This window comes from Thrips palmi, unplaced genomic scaffold, assembly GCF_012932325.1.
Source record: "Thrips palmi isolate BJ-2018 unplaced genomic scaffold, TpBJ-2018v1 HiC_scaffold_2, whole genome shotgun sequence".
In the NCBI taxonomy this organism is placed as follows: domain Eukaryota; kingdom Metazoa; phylum Arthropoda; class Insecta; order Thysanoptera; family Thripidae; genus Thrips; species Thrips palmi.
In genome coordinates this window covers 7,263,637-7,277,264 of record NW_023144629.1, presented here as the reverse complement: position 1 = coordinate 7,277,264, position 13,628 = coordinate 7,263,637, and the positions used below count along the sequence as shown (strand labels likewise).

At 65.7% G+C, this 13,628-nt stretch overlaps 1 protein-coding gene across 1 annotated transcript in view; it reads left to right on the top strand.

Moving 5' to 3' along the window:
• The window catches only part of LOC117647458 (proteoglycan 4-like), a 103,127-nt gene that overhangs the window by 84,197 nt on the left and 5,302 nt on the right, over positions 1-13,628 (top strand). The window contains exons 8-9 of the mRNA XM_034389202.1: positions 12,256-12,410; positions 12,762-13,598. Coding sequence (XP_034245093.1) covers positions 12,256-12,410; positions 12,762-13,598 — 992 coding nt within the window. The remainder of the gene's footprint in view (positions 1-12,255; positions 12,411-12,761; positions 13,599-13,628) is intronic.

Here is a 13,628-nt window from a genome sequence, read left to right as displayed (position 1 = left end):
GATTTTTCTGGAGAAACCTGTGTGTCTTGTGTGGCGTCTGTCCAACGGTGCGAGAGAGACAGCGCGGCGGCACACTGCGATGCAGAATCGGTGTGCAGTGTCGTGGTGGTCGTGTCCACGGCCACACCGCCGAGCACGCCGAGCCTAACCGGACCAGGGCGGACCGGACAAGTTCCCGTCTTATCCGGTTCGGGGTGGCGGGCCAGGACCAGGCTGCCCAGACGAGGACCTGCGAACTGATTCCGAGAGTCGTTTTCGTCGCGCCGTCCCTCTCACACTCACGGGGTGCCCCGTGCGGGTGCGAGAGAGACGGAGCGACGAAAACGACTCTCGGAATCGGCCTGCTGGTTGACAGGCTGGTGCGAAGCGCGAAGACGCGCTCCCCTGGGGACGACGGACATGGAACAGCGCAAGCTTCTGACAGGACAATTTTCCGGCTTTTCAATCTGCCTTTTCGCGTCTCGTCGCACGAGCGCGTGGCGTAGCGCGGTGCACACGCATGGAGAAAACCGCGGTCGTTTAATTTCGCGACTCGCTGTGCGAATCTGCTTTTCCGTAACGGTTCCCCGAATCGCGCCGAGTTCCCAGCGCTTCGCGCTCGCCTAGCCGCGTTTGGGAGTCTCTCTTCGCCGTTCCGGTGTACAAGCGTCTTGGTGATTTTGCTCATGTTTGCCGAGAGTCGCCCGGGTTGCCCTCCGCCGGCTACGCGGCTACGCCACTGCCAGTGCTCGTTGCTGGTCTCCGGGCGAGTCGAGCTGAGCGAGGGCCGGAGGGCCGGAGGGTACCCGCCGAGGTACCGGGCGACGGGACGGGCCCCACGGCTTGCAGACGGTGGTGGGGCGGGGCGGGGGGCGTACAACAGTTGTCCGCACGCCTCGCTGTGGTGCCAAGAGCGCTCCCTGCGGCTTGCGGCTTTTACGGCTGCGGCCGAGTCGCTCGAGAGCCTCGGGTACTACGGCGTACCCTTACAGTGTACACGTCGGCTGCAGGGCTGCAACAATGCGCCGCGCCTCCCGGTAAATCACGTGAGGACGTCTTACACGACAGTCCGCAGAGTGATTCCGAACAGTGTGCTCTGCTCGGCGGGCCGCGCCGTGAGTGCGAGAGAGACAGAGCGACGAAAGCGCTGTTCGAAATGGGCCGCGTCCGTCCCGTCAGCCCACTGTAAAACGAGAACGGCGGAACGGGGAATCGCCGCGCCGCCGCGGACTGGCTCACTGGCCGGCCGTGCTGGATCCGCCGCGGTTTGCAAACGTGGCGGCCGCGGGGCGCGATTCGCGGAACACCGGGAAAAAATGGCTGTCTGAGCCACGAAACTATTTATTTTACGATGAACTGCAAGAGAGCATTTTCTTTGCAAGCTTACGCAAAAGCTTCCTTTGCATGCTCAAAGCACGTTGTAGTAAAAACGTCGCGGCGAAACCAGGACGACGACGACGACGACGCGGGGATCCTTGACCGCGGGTCAGCGCCGCCGCACTGTACAACTCCAGCAGTGGGGGAGGGGGCGGCGTCAAGGACCCGCGGCCCGCTGGCGCTGTGCTGGCGCTCTCCAAATGACTCGGGGCGTGGGCGTCGTCTGGCGTTGTCTGTCGGCGTGACGGAAAGCCGAGTTCGTGACGCCGCGTCTTTCTTTGTCGCGTAACTCAAGAGTGCTGCTGCTAGTTCGCGCCAGTGCACGCCGGCGAGGCGAGGCGGGGCGGGGCGCAGGTGGGGTGGAACGCCCAACCCCCTCCGCCCCGCCCCGCCCCGCCCCGCGCCGCGTGCGGGCGGGAGCAGTTTCCCAATCGGAGTGCCCCGCCGATTCGGATGGCCTCCGTTCCCGTTTCGCACCTGGCCGTCAAGTTGTGCATCATCTGAAAGCTGAGATGGCGCTTCGCAAGCGCGCTGCGGGGCGGCGGGGGCCCCGGCGGGGCCGAGGGCGGGGCGCTGCGGAGGCGAGAGCGTCTTGGCTGCGCCGTCGTCGTGCGCCCTGCCTGCCCTACCTGCCGCCCTGCCGCCATCGCGCAGCCCCTGCCGGTCTAGTGGCGGGGCGCAACGTCCACGACGGCGGCACGGCGGCGGTCGGAAACCAGTCCGAACCCCGGCCGCCGCTTCGCCGCGTCGCCGGTTTCACCGGTTCCCGCGTCCAGCCCGCTGGAAAGTTGGCGCGGCGGGCCGGGCGGCGTCGGCGGCGCTCGCGGCGGCCATGTCGTTGGCGCGGAGTCCGACCGAACGCGAAACGCGACCGGGAAAACGACGTGGCCGCCGCGAGACGCGGCCTAATGGCGACCGCCGTCTCTGTCGCACTCCTGGGACGCCCCCCACGGGTGCGAGAGAGACAGGGCGACGAGAGAAGCCCTCAGACGGGAGCTTGTGGCGGAATCGACGCCCAGTCTGGAAAATTTACTGCATCGAATGGACGTTTTGTTCACCAGTCTGGTCAATTTCGCTCTCCATCCCGACGCTGCTTTGCACGCTTTGCGCCGATCACGTGACCAGGCCGTTGGCATGCCGCTGGCAGTGTGCTGGCAGGGCACCCAGGGCCATGAAAGGTGGACGTTGCCATTCTCGGTAATCCCCGGCAGACTTTACGGTTATGGCCACGCCAACCCATAAGACTTCTGATTCGACTCTGGATCAAGCGAGGTTCGAGGTTGGACTTTGATCAGCGGCTCATAGAGGGACGGCCTGGCTATAAAACCCGGCCGGGATGCCCGGCGTGCGCTCCTCCGCCTTTCAATAGTAATCCTTTGGCCGTGCTGCCCTCGGCGCGGCTCGGTGCGGCGCGCTCGCCGTGGGCCGGGATTTCACAGTGTCGGGGAATCACGGCTCTAATCCAGGGATGGCCAGGGAATTTCCGGCGTGGCTGGCGCAAGCTGGCGCCAGCGGTCTGATTCGGGGCGGTGCCGCCCCTCTCTCTGACGCGTGGGGCGGCCCGTCAGCCGCAGGGGTGCGAGAGAGACGGGGCGACAGCGTTTTCCCCGCTAAGCCGCTCGGTGATTGGCCGGCCACTGGGCGGCGCGGCGCGCAAGACGCGCAAGGCGGTGCGTACCGCGTGGCATTACCGCAGAGGCGTGCTGCGTCGCCGCATCGCCGGCCGGCCCATCATCATTACTCGGAGCGCGATTTAGTTTTCTCGTTTTATTTTTTTACTTCTGCCTTTGTCCGTTCCGCCTCTCCGCCCTTCTCTTCCCTTCCCTTCCCCACTCCGAGTGCCCTGGATTGCTGCTCGCCGCAGCCGCGCTGTGAGCTGAGCGCTGAGCCGGCCCGAGAGGAGCGAGGCGCGAGCGCAGCCGAGCCGTGGCGGTGGTGCGCGGCGGCAGAGCCGAGCCGGGCCGGGGCCGAGCGGCTTGGCCTGGGCCTGGCGGCGCGGCCTGCCCGTCTCCCGGGGCAAGCCGCGGCGCTCGGCGTGTGGCGGCCCGCGCCGCGGGGTCGGCCGCGCGCCCTCCCGAGCACCAGTACGATCACTTGTTGCTACAGCTTTCCCGCATCGAACGAGAAGGCGAGGCGAGCCGAGCGGCCCCGACCGGGCCCGGCGGGGAGGGGGCCGGGCCGTGCCTGCCGTGCCGTCGGGCGCCCCCCTCCCCTCGCCCCTCCTCCCCCGCCCCGCCGCCGCTCGCCGCGGCAGCTCCGCTCCGCGCTGCCTCGCTGCCGCTTCGCTTCGCGGAGCGCGCCGCCAGTAGAGATCTGACCGGGCTGCAGGGAGGAGCCCGTGTTGCTGCGTCCTGCGCCCGCCAAGCTCGCCCGAACGGCTTACGATCGTGACGAGGGGAGGGGGGAGCAGGGGCCTGGAAGCCAGCCAGGACTCGCATCTTGCATCGAGGATAGGCCACGGCCGACTTGGACGAGTGACCCTACAGTGCGGTGTGTGACAGTGTGAACAGTGAGGGAAATAAACCTTGTGGGAAATCAGTGCTGAAAAGTGACCTTACGGAATACCACCACCTTGAAGCAGTGCTGCGTTGGCGGTCGAGTAGCCGCAGCCTCCTCGCTCACGGATACCTTTACTTGGTGAGTTGGCGTTGCGGCTTTCCGGGCGGGGCCCAGCCTGGCCGTGGCGCTGCGCTGCTGCTGCCCTTGCCGGAACCCCTTCCGGGCGTTTCCGGGCGCGGTCCCGGAGCGGCCCTGGAGCCGCAGGGCACCGCAGGGGGTGGCGGAGCAAGCATCGCAAGCAGCGCCTCTGCCTGCAGTTGCAGCCCGCAGCCCCGCAGCCCCTCCGCGGCCCCCGGGCACCCCCTCGCACTCCGCCTGCCCCTCCTCGACGCGCACCTCGGTACAGTCAAGGGCAAGAGCGGGCGGTGCGTGCGCGGACTGTACCTCCTTTGTTCGCCGGGTCTGGAAGGCCAGCCGGGCGGCGCGGTGCGGCGCGGTGGCGGTGCAGCCCCCCGCGGCCTTTGTGCTGCGCGATGTAATTGCGGCGCGGCTTTTGTCCGGGACTGTACGCGCCATTCACGCCGCGTTGCGCTTGGCGCTGCTTCGCGCTGCACCAGTCCGACGGAAGGCCAATTAATGGGACGCCGGAATGGTTCCGCGAGTGTCGCAACGAGGCCGTCGTCGCCGGCCTGATTGAAGCCGGGCCGTCTGGGGCGTGGTGCCGCGGTGGTGCCGCGGTGGCGGGGCGTCCTGGCCTCTCTTCTTTGTGTCTCATTCCGCTCCTTGTCCGCGCCTCCCTCATCCGTATTCATAGCCTCCCCCCGCGCGCCTCTTCCGCTCGCCATTCCTAGGCGGGGCGGGGCGGGGCGGGGCGGGGAGGCCCCCGAGAGAGTTATCGTTATCGTGGCGTGGGCTGTTGGCTGGCTGCGTGGAGTCGTGGCGGGGCGGGGCGGGGCGGCAGATCCCCTATCGCGATGCGGTGCAACGCCAGTCGAAGAATGCGGTTGTGTTGGCACTTGGCTTAGGCCGCTGTTGGGGGCGGCGGGCGGCGAGCAGCGGCGAGGAGGGTGCCAGCCAGGCAGCCAGCCCCAGCCGTTTCGAAACAAAGAGGGATCAAAGTTTGCTGCAGCGTCGCGCATGCGCGCGTGTGTGTGCGGCTGGGCTCTCAGAATGTGTCTGTGTGGCCATGGCCGTGCGGCGCGTTGTCTGCCTCGCCCTCGCCCCGGGCCCCGGGCCGCAGTGCAGTGTGGTGGCGGCCGGGCGTTGACGACGGCGAGGTGCACGTCGAGTCGTTTGCCGCGCGCCGCGCGGGGGACTTTCCGTCGTCCAAGTAAAAACTACGTCGCTGTCGTTGCCGGCCGGCCGGAGGCGGAAACGAGCCGCCGGCCTCACGCGCGCCGCCCCGCCCCGCCCCGCCCCGCCGTCGACGCACGCAAGGCCCTAACGACGCACGACGCGAGGTGCAGCTGCCCCGCTTATCGCCGTCCGGTCCGCCGTGTTTTGGCGCCGACTGTACCGCGGCCTGCTGGGGGGGGGGGGGGCTATTTGTGTGGGCTGGCTCGCGATAAACCGTTCGGCCGCGCCGGCACTGGCGGGGCTGGCGGGGCTGGCGGCCCACGCGCGTGCTTGCATCGCATCACAGCTCCGTAGGCTGCCTGCCCTGCCTGCCTGCCTGCCTGCCTGGCCATGTTGAATATTTATGATCGCCGCGGCCTGGCGGGGCAGGCGGGGGGGGGGGGGGAGCTGATCGCTGTCTGTCTGGGTGATCTCGCGGGGAGAAGTGGCGGTACGGCCTGTGGCGGCCTGTCCGGTCGGGCCGGCTCTGCTTCCTCAAGGACGACTTCCAACTTTTCCATCCCAACCGACCCATTCCACTCCCCGGTTTCTCGGCGGGGCCCCTCCGCGTCCTGCGTCGCCGCGTCGCCGCGTCGTCGGACTCTGTCTGGCGCGTGGCGCTGCGGGCGTTCGGAGCGGTCCTTCGTCGCTCTCGCGCCGTTCCGGAGGGCCCCGCGAGTGCGACAGAGGCAGAGAACGGCGTTCTAATGAAGCCGCCGTCCGTTTCTGGTGTCCGTTCTCCGCCGCCGTTGTTGTTGTTGTTTTATTTGCGTGCGCGATTCACCGCCCGATGTGCTGCCTGGCCGTGCCTGGCTGGCTGACCTTCCGATCCGAGGTCCGCGGGGCGGCGGGGACTCGACGCTTGCCATGCTCGACTCGAAGACCCTCGTCACCCCCTCCTCCCTTCTGGGCCCTTTCCTTGGTCGTGCTCGACCAAAGACACACACACACAGACGACACGTCCCCGCAGAGAATGTCCTGGTTCTTTGTAGGCGTGGGACTGCGGGACAGGGAGACGGTCGGACGAACGCGTCATTTTATTATTCTGACGGCGAGCAGGGCGGCGTCCTGGCGGCGTTGCCAGGCCGCTCGTCGTTCCCTTTCGGCCGTGCCTGTACCGCTGGCCGCGCTTTTGGCTGCGAGTGTACCGACTGTACCGCCGGCCAACCAAGGGGATTTCGGGGTGAAAGTACGCACAGCGCGCAGGGCTGTGAGTGACAGGCGGGCCGCCTCGGGCGGGGCGCTGGGCCCGGCCGGGCCGGTGTTGGGCAACCCCCGCCCCGCCCCGCCCTCCAAGGGCTCCCTTCCCGGACCACGGGCTGCCCCGGCTGCCCGGCGCAGGTGCACAATCGGAGCTCCCTGTGAAGTGGCGGGGCGGGGCGAGGCCCTTCTCAGGTATACAATACCTATACGGTTATACGGCCGGGGGGAGGGGCAGCAGGGGCGCTCAATGTACGCGGCTGTTGCTATTGTGCCCGGGCCGCCCGGACTCGGACTGCCCTCCTTGCTGAGGACTTTTATGTTCACCTCCAAGAAGGACGGCTGTCTGGGCGTTTTAATCGTTTCGGTATATATTGTGGGTGCGCTGGGTGCGCGGGTCTGCCATGGCAGTGCCGTGGCCGAGCGGGTCGGCCGAGGGGTCAGGTCGTGGGGAGTGGTTCGTCCACTGTGAAGTGTGTGTGGGCTGGCAGGCCGGCGAGCTCGCACAGGCACCACTGCGTCTTGTATTGTCCGGTGTGCCTGGCCTCCTCTTTTGCAAGGCAAGTGGAGGAGGGAGAAGGAGGAGCGTGGTTTCCCTCACACCTGCAGGCCTGTCCCTTCCTGGAAACGACGGCAAACATTGCACAAGGCCGAGGTTCGGAGGCCCGCCCCAAAGGGTTGGTTATCGAAGCGAGTTATCTGGCGATTTCCGAGTACGTATAGGTTCACGCCGCTTTCTTAGAGCGAGCTCGCCTCGCAGTGTGCGCGACGCGAGGCTGTGTCACACGTTCCAAATGTGGAACGCGAGCGGTCGCTTCAGCACGCCGCCCGTTCCACATTTGGGTCTGCGCTATTATGTGCTGAGATTCGTCCGTTTCGGCGACGTACGTACACGAGCGTCGGCAGCGATGACGCGTCGGCATTATGTCTCCCTACTCGGCCCGACTTGGCACCTTTACTGAGGCATTCCTCGTTCAAAGGTCACTCCACTGTAAGTCCTGCCCACAGCGTGCTCGTTACGGCCGTGCACACACCGTAAGGCTCCCTTGTAATCCAGCCGTTCCGGGAACGGATCATCGCGTCGCCCGCTCCGGCGGCCACGGCAGCCAGTCTGTGTTTCGTCGCTCTGTCTCTCTCGCGCCCCGGCCGGGTGGCCCGTGAGTGCGAGTGAGACGGAGCGAGGGAGCCCGCAGCCAAAGGTCAGGCGCCGCGGCGTGGGCAGCGGGCCGTGCGGAGTGGCGTGGCGTGGCGTGGCGGCCGGCTGAGTCACCCGAGCCGATCTAATGGAACTGGCGGCCCGTCCGGCCCGCCCGCCTCGCGCCGCTATCTCTGTCTTTGTCTTATCCGGCACACTTGTTCCGCTGTCGCTTTCCCGGGCGACTGGTGTTGACTGGTGTCGCGGACCGGCCGGTGCACAGTGGGCCAGAAGACCGGTGGTGGCGGCCAAAACTCTTGACGCGTTTTGAGCTCCAGAGTCGCTAAACAGGCCTCGAACCGAACGTGTGACCCCACCAATGGATTCCTCGTTCAAAGAGCTGTCCATTGGTGGGGTCACACGTTCGGTTCTAGACCTATTTCACGACTCTGGAGCTCAACGCGTCAAGAGTTTTGGCCGCCTCCACTGGTCTGGCCCACTGTGGGCCGGTGTGGCGGACCCAGCGCGGCCGGCACTTGCTGGCGGGACTGTACCGGGGTACCGGGCGGGCCGGCCGGCGGATGGAGTACCAGTGTACCTACCGCGGAGAAAGTGCCGCGGCGGTGCCAAAGACGGCGACGGCAGACGCCGGGATGTCGCCCGGCCGGTACAACCACGTTCAGAATGAGGAGAGCGACAAGAAGACGCGCGCTGGCGGCAGGAAACGAACGGCCGAAACGGAGAAGGCGCGTCGGGGATTCGAACCCGGGGCCGCGGTGTCACCGGTGGGAAAGTGGCCGCGGCATTGCCAGGCGCTGCAGCGCGCTGCCCACGACGGTGTCACTAACGAGCCGCGCTGCTGGCCGGTTTATTCCCTCGGCGTGGCGCGGCGTGGCGGGGCTTCCCGTCGCCCGGCAAACGACGCTCTGTAATTGTGGCGTCCGCGGCGTGGCGGGGACGCGGGCCGCCGTGCCAGAGGCAGCCAGAGGCAGCCAGAGGCCGCGGGGCGAGCGACCTCCACGGCGACGTGGCGCGGCATGGCGCGGCGCGGGCTGACGCGCTGGCGCTAGACCAACCGGCAAAACTGTCCGAACGACTACGAACGACCCGACAGGGCGGGCAGCGGGGGAACGCGGCGTGTGGGCGGAAGGGGGGGGGAGCTCATGCATTATGCAGCAGGCAGGGTGACGTGGCCGGCCACCCGCCGCCCTCGCGATATCAATGGGTTTATCAACGTGTGAGTGTGTGTGTGTGTCTGTGTGTGTGTGGTGTGGTGGACTTCCCCGCTGGAGCCGGAGCAAGTGGTGTGTCGCCGTCGCACCGCGGCGCGGCTGCCCTTTGTTTTGCTTCCCGTCATGAGGTTATTTTTCACCCTCTGCGGTCATCGCCGTCGTGGCCACCACGTCTGTCCCGTCGAGCGCTGCGCGGCGTGGCGTGGCGCGGCGCAGCGCGGCAGGGGGTTTCCACTTGGCACACATCGCCACGCGGGACGGACACGCTGTCGTCTAAATTTTTCATGACTCGCCGTCACGGCCTGCCTTCCGATGAGGCGAGGTTAGTGTGTGTGTGTGTGTGTGTGTGAGTGTGAGGGCGGCCAACCTCGCCTCGCCTCGCGCGCAGGCATTTCCTGTTTATTTTTGCGACCCCCAGAGGATCTGGCCCGGGCGGCCGGGATGAGGTATTATTGCAAGCGGGGCGGGGCGGGGCGGGGCGCGAGGGCTGCGTTGCGTCGGCTGCAGGCCGGGGGCATCGCTCGCCCCAATCCTCGCCCCCCCCCCGCTCCACTAAATATACAGTCGGCTGCTGGCGGAGCGCGGAGCAGCGGAGTGAGTGAAAGCTGTTGGCACTGCGCCGCGACGCCCCGCGACGCCCCGCGACGCCCCGCGGACGGACGGGACAGTTAAACGGATGGTAGGGTCAGGGCGGGGCTCTGCGTTAGCCGAGGGGGGCTCACTAGGAAAAGTCATTGTACGCGACCATAAGAGTCAAAATTTAGACGAGATGAAGTCACAAATCCTGAAATGATTGCCGTTGCCGTTTGGCCGCTACACTGGTCGCGCCGACGAGGGCGACGAGGGCGCGCGGGCGGCGTTGCGCTGCGACTCTTGTTGTCCTTGTTGTCGGTCTTGTCGTTGTTGTTGCTGCGATGACCCAGAAAGCAACGGGTGCCGCGCTGGCCTGGCTGGAGGCTGGGGCTGCTGGGTAGTACTCGGCGGCCCCTGGCGCACTGCGCCCCCGGCCCCGCAGCGGTGCCCCGCAGCCATGATTCTGTTAACAGGAGACTCCAGGTCGGCCGCCGGCCGTGCCTCGGCGCGGGGAGCCGATGCAGGCCGAAATGAAAATCGCGATTTCTCAAAAACGGCTTGGCCAAAAAATTTCAAACTTGGTAGAGAGACTGGCAATAGACCGGGCCCGCCCCCGGTCCGGTCAAATCCGGCCCGACATTGCCTGTTTGCCTACTGGCGTGATCGGCTCGAAAAACGAAGACCGCCGTATCTCGGCTCCTGGGTACGATATCGAAAATCGGGCTATGTAGCGTTGTAGTCCAACTCGTTCCATGCCGCCTCTCCAAATTTCAAGTCAAAACCTTGAACGGTTTGGCCGTAGTTTACTAAACGCCGAGACGAAAAACGCGACTTTTCGGCGACTGGCGTGGCGAAGGCAGGCTGGAGGCAGGCAAACAGGCCTGATCAAGAGACCGGCCCCCGAAGTGCCCCCGCCCCACCTCACCCGCCCCGCCCGCCCTGCACTGCCAGACTGCCATTGTAATGCGCCCGGCCGTCTGGGGCTCGCGCCTGCCTGGCGGCCGGGGTGCATCCACGCTACCTGCTCTAGCATTGTCTCTGTCGCACTTGCAGTGACAGACGGCACAGACGAAGAAAGTAGCAGAGGACGTCTGGGATGGCTATGCGGATGCTACCTTTGGCTCCGGCGAGGAGGCGCGGTGCGGTCCCAGCCGATTCCGAGCCAGCCGGCGGCAGGGCAGAAAAGTTCATCAGAAACTGGCTCAAAATGACACGTTTTTCAACATTTGTACCAATATGCGTTTCGAAGCGCGCTGATCAATTCTATACCCATGAAAATGGTTCAATGATTTATTCTCAAAATTGTCCTGGCAACTTCTCGTTTACACCCATCTTCCTAGTTTTTTGAACTGATTCCGCCACTTTCCGTAAAATATCAACTTTCCGAAAATGTCAAAATTTTACATGCGCTCCTAGTTCCCTTTGTTTGGCGATGGCAATATACCTGCTCGAGGGTCGGAGCCAGGCACGTGGCCCCGCCTGCCCATCCCAACCCAGCCCCATTCAAGCCAAACAAAAGGGACTAGGTGCGCATGAAAAATTTTGAAATTTTCGGAAAATTGATATTTTACGGAAAGTGGCGGAATCAGTTCAAAAAACTAGGAAGATGGGTGTAAACGAGAAGTTGCTAGGACAATTTTGAGAATAAATCATTGAACCATTTTCATGGGTATAGAATTGATCAGCGCGCTTCGAAACGCATATTGGTACAAATGTTGAAAAACGTGTCATTTTGAACCAGTTTCTGATGAACTTTTCTGCCCTGCCGCCGGCTGGCTCGGAATCGGCTGGGACCGCACCGCGCCTCCTCGCCGAAGCCAAAGGTAGCATCCGCATAGCCATCCCAGACGTCCTCTGCTACTTTCTTCGTCTGTGCCGTCTGTCACTGCAAGTGCGACGGAGACACTGCTAAAGCAGGTAGCGTGGATGCACCCCGCCGGCCGCCAGGCAGGCGCGAGCCCCAGACGGCCGGGCGCATTACAATGGCAGTCTGGCAGTGCAGTGCAGGGCGGGCGGGGCGGGTGAGGTGTGGCGGGGGCACTTCGGGGGCCGGTCCCTTGATGAGGCCTGTTTGCCTGCCTCCGGCCTGCCTTCGCCACGCCAGTCGCCGAAAAGTCGCGTTTTTCGTCTCGGCGTTTAGTAAACTATGGCCAAACCGTTCAAGGTTTTGGCTTGAAATTTGGAGAGGCGGCATGGAACGAGTTGGACTACAACGCTACATAGCCCGATTTTCGATATCGTACCCAGGAGCCGAGATACGGCGGTCTTCGTTTTTCGAGCCGATCACGCCAGTAGGCAAACAGGCAATGTCGGGCCGGATTTGACCGCACCGGGGGCGGGCCCGGTCTATTCCAAGTCTCTCTACCAAGTTTGAAATTTTTTGGCGAAGCCGTTTTCGAGAAATCGCGATTTTCATTTCGGTCTGCATCGGCTCCGCGCGCCGAGGCACGGCTGGCGGCCGACCTGGAGTCTCCTGTTAAGCCGTTGAAAGGGCAGGGGAGGAAGGGGGAGGGGCTGGCAAGGCACCAAGAAGGGGGAGGGGGAGGGCAGTAACGGTTAGGGCCACTGTCGCGCTGTGTGGGTCGCCCTGTCGCCCTCCCCGTGTTTGTCCCAGCCAACCCAGCACAGCGCAGCCGCCTGTTCTCCCTCTTTCTCCCCCTTTCGCTGCACGCTGCTTCTCCTCGTCCTCGGGTCCTCGGCCGTCTCGCTCCACGGGGCTGCGACAAAGTGTTTGGAAAGGGTGGCCGGGGAGGGAGGCGGGGCCGGGGGGCCCTTAGGGGGGCCAGGGCTCGGATACTGACTTCCGGATGGCGCCCACTGCCAACTATCGACCGCCAGTTTGGCCGCGCGCGTGTGTGTTTGTGTGCGTGCGCGTCATGTGTGTTGGCATGCGAGTCTGACGGGGTGCTCTTCTTTGTGTTGCAGGTCGCAAGGCGCGCTCCCGGAAGGGCAGTGACTCCGAGTACGTCCCCAGCACCGGCAGCACTAGCCGCAAGCGGCCGCCCGCTCGGTCGCCACGGTCGCGCAGGCACGCGGCCGTCGCCGCCACCAGCAACAAGCCCTCCGACGAGGAGACCGAGGCGAGCTCGTCGCCGCCGCCGCGCTCCGCCGCGCCCACCCCGTCGCCGCGCACGCCCCGACCGCCCCCGCGGCGCGGCGAACGCTCGTCCGGCCGCATCTCCGGGCGCGCCGCGGCGCAGGCAGCGCAGGCCGCCCTCGACCGGCTGTTCAGCAGCACCGCGTCGAACGCCGCCAGCCCCGCCAGCCCCGCCAGCAGGCACCGCCGCGCCAGGAGCCCGTCGTCTGATTCGGACGACGAGCCGCTGCTGCAGCTCGTGCCGCGCGTCGCCGCAGTCCCCGTCGCGGACAAGCCCGCCGCCGACGCCGACCGGGACTCTGGCTCCGACACGGACTTGGAGTTCTACGTGCAGCTTCCATCCGACGACGAACCCTCGGACCGGGAGTGGTGCGCCACCCCCAAGCAGCTAGCGTCGCCAGAACGGATACCGACGTCGCCCTTGCCCACCGAGCCCTTCCCGACCGTCGAGGCGAAGAAGGACAAGGAGGACAAGGAGAACGAGGCCGAGGAGGACAAGCAGGACGTCAAGAAAGAGGACGGTGACGACACCGACGAGGAGCTAGACAAGGAACAAAAGAAGAAGAAAAAGAAGAGTAAAAAGAAAAAGAGCAGGAAAGAGGGAGGACGCAAAGCCAAGCGAAGCAGGAGCAGAAGTAGGCCCGAGGAAGCACCTTCCGTCGAGAAGGCCGAGGAAGCCGTCGTCAAGGAGGAGAAGCCTGCGAAGCCTGCGTCCCCGACAGCGCCTCAGCCAGAGGCTGCCGTCCAGGCCGCCGTCCAGGACACCAAGTCCCCCGTCGCGCCCGAAAGGTCGTCCCCTCGGCCGGAGGAAGCCGTGAAAGCAACGCCCGTCGCGGCGGAGCCAGTCAAGGCCCTCCAGGAAGCGAAGCCGGTGCCGTCGCCGAAACACGACGACGCCGCCAAGCCGCCGGCCGACACTGCCAAACCCGAAGCAGCCGCAGGCAAGCCGCCGGCGTCGACCAAGCCGTCGACACCGCCGGACCTGCAGCCGCAGCGCGTGGACGCGGAGGACGACGTGGACGATGAGCCGGTGAGACCGTCGCGGTGCCCCAGCGAGGATGACAGTCACAGTGCGCACAGTCTGCACAGCGCAGCCAGGATGGAGCCCAACCTGGCCGCCAACCTCAGGGACCTCAAGGAAGCCCTCCGGGACGACCGGTCCGACTCGGGCGTAGGCTCCTTGCGCTGCAGCAGCAGCGAG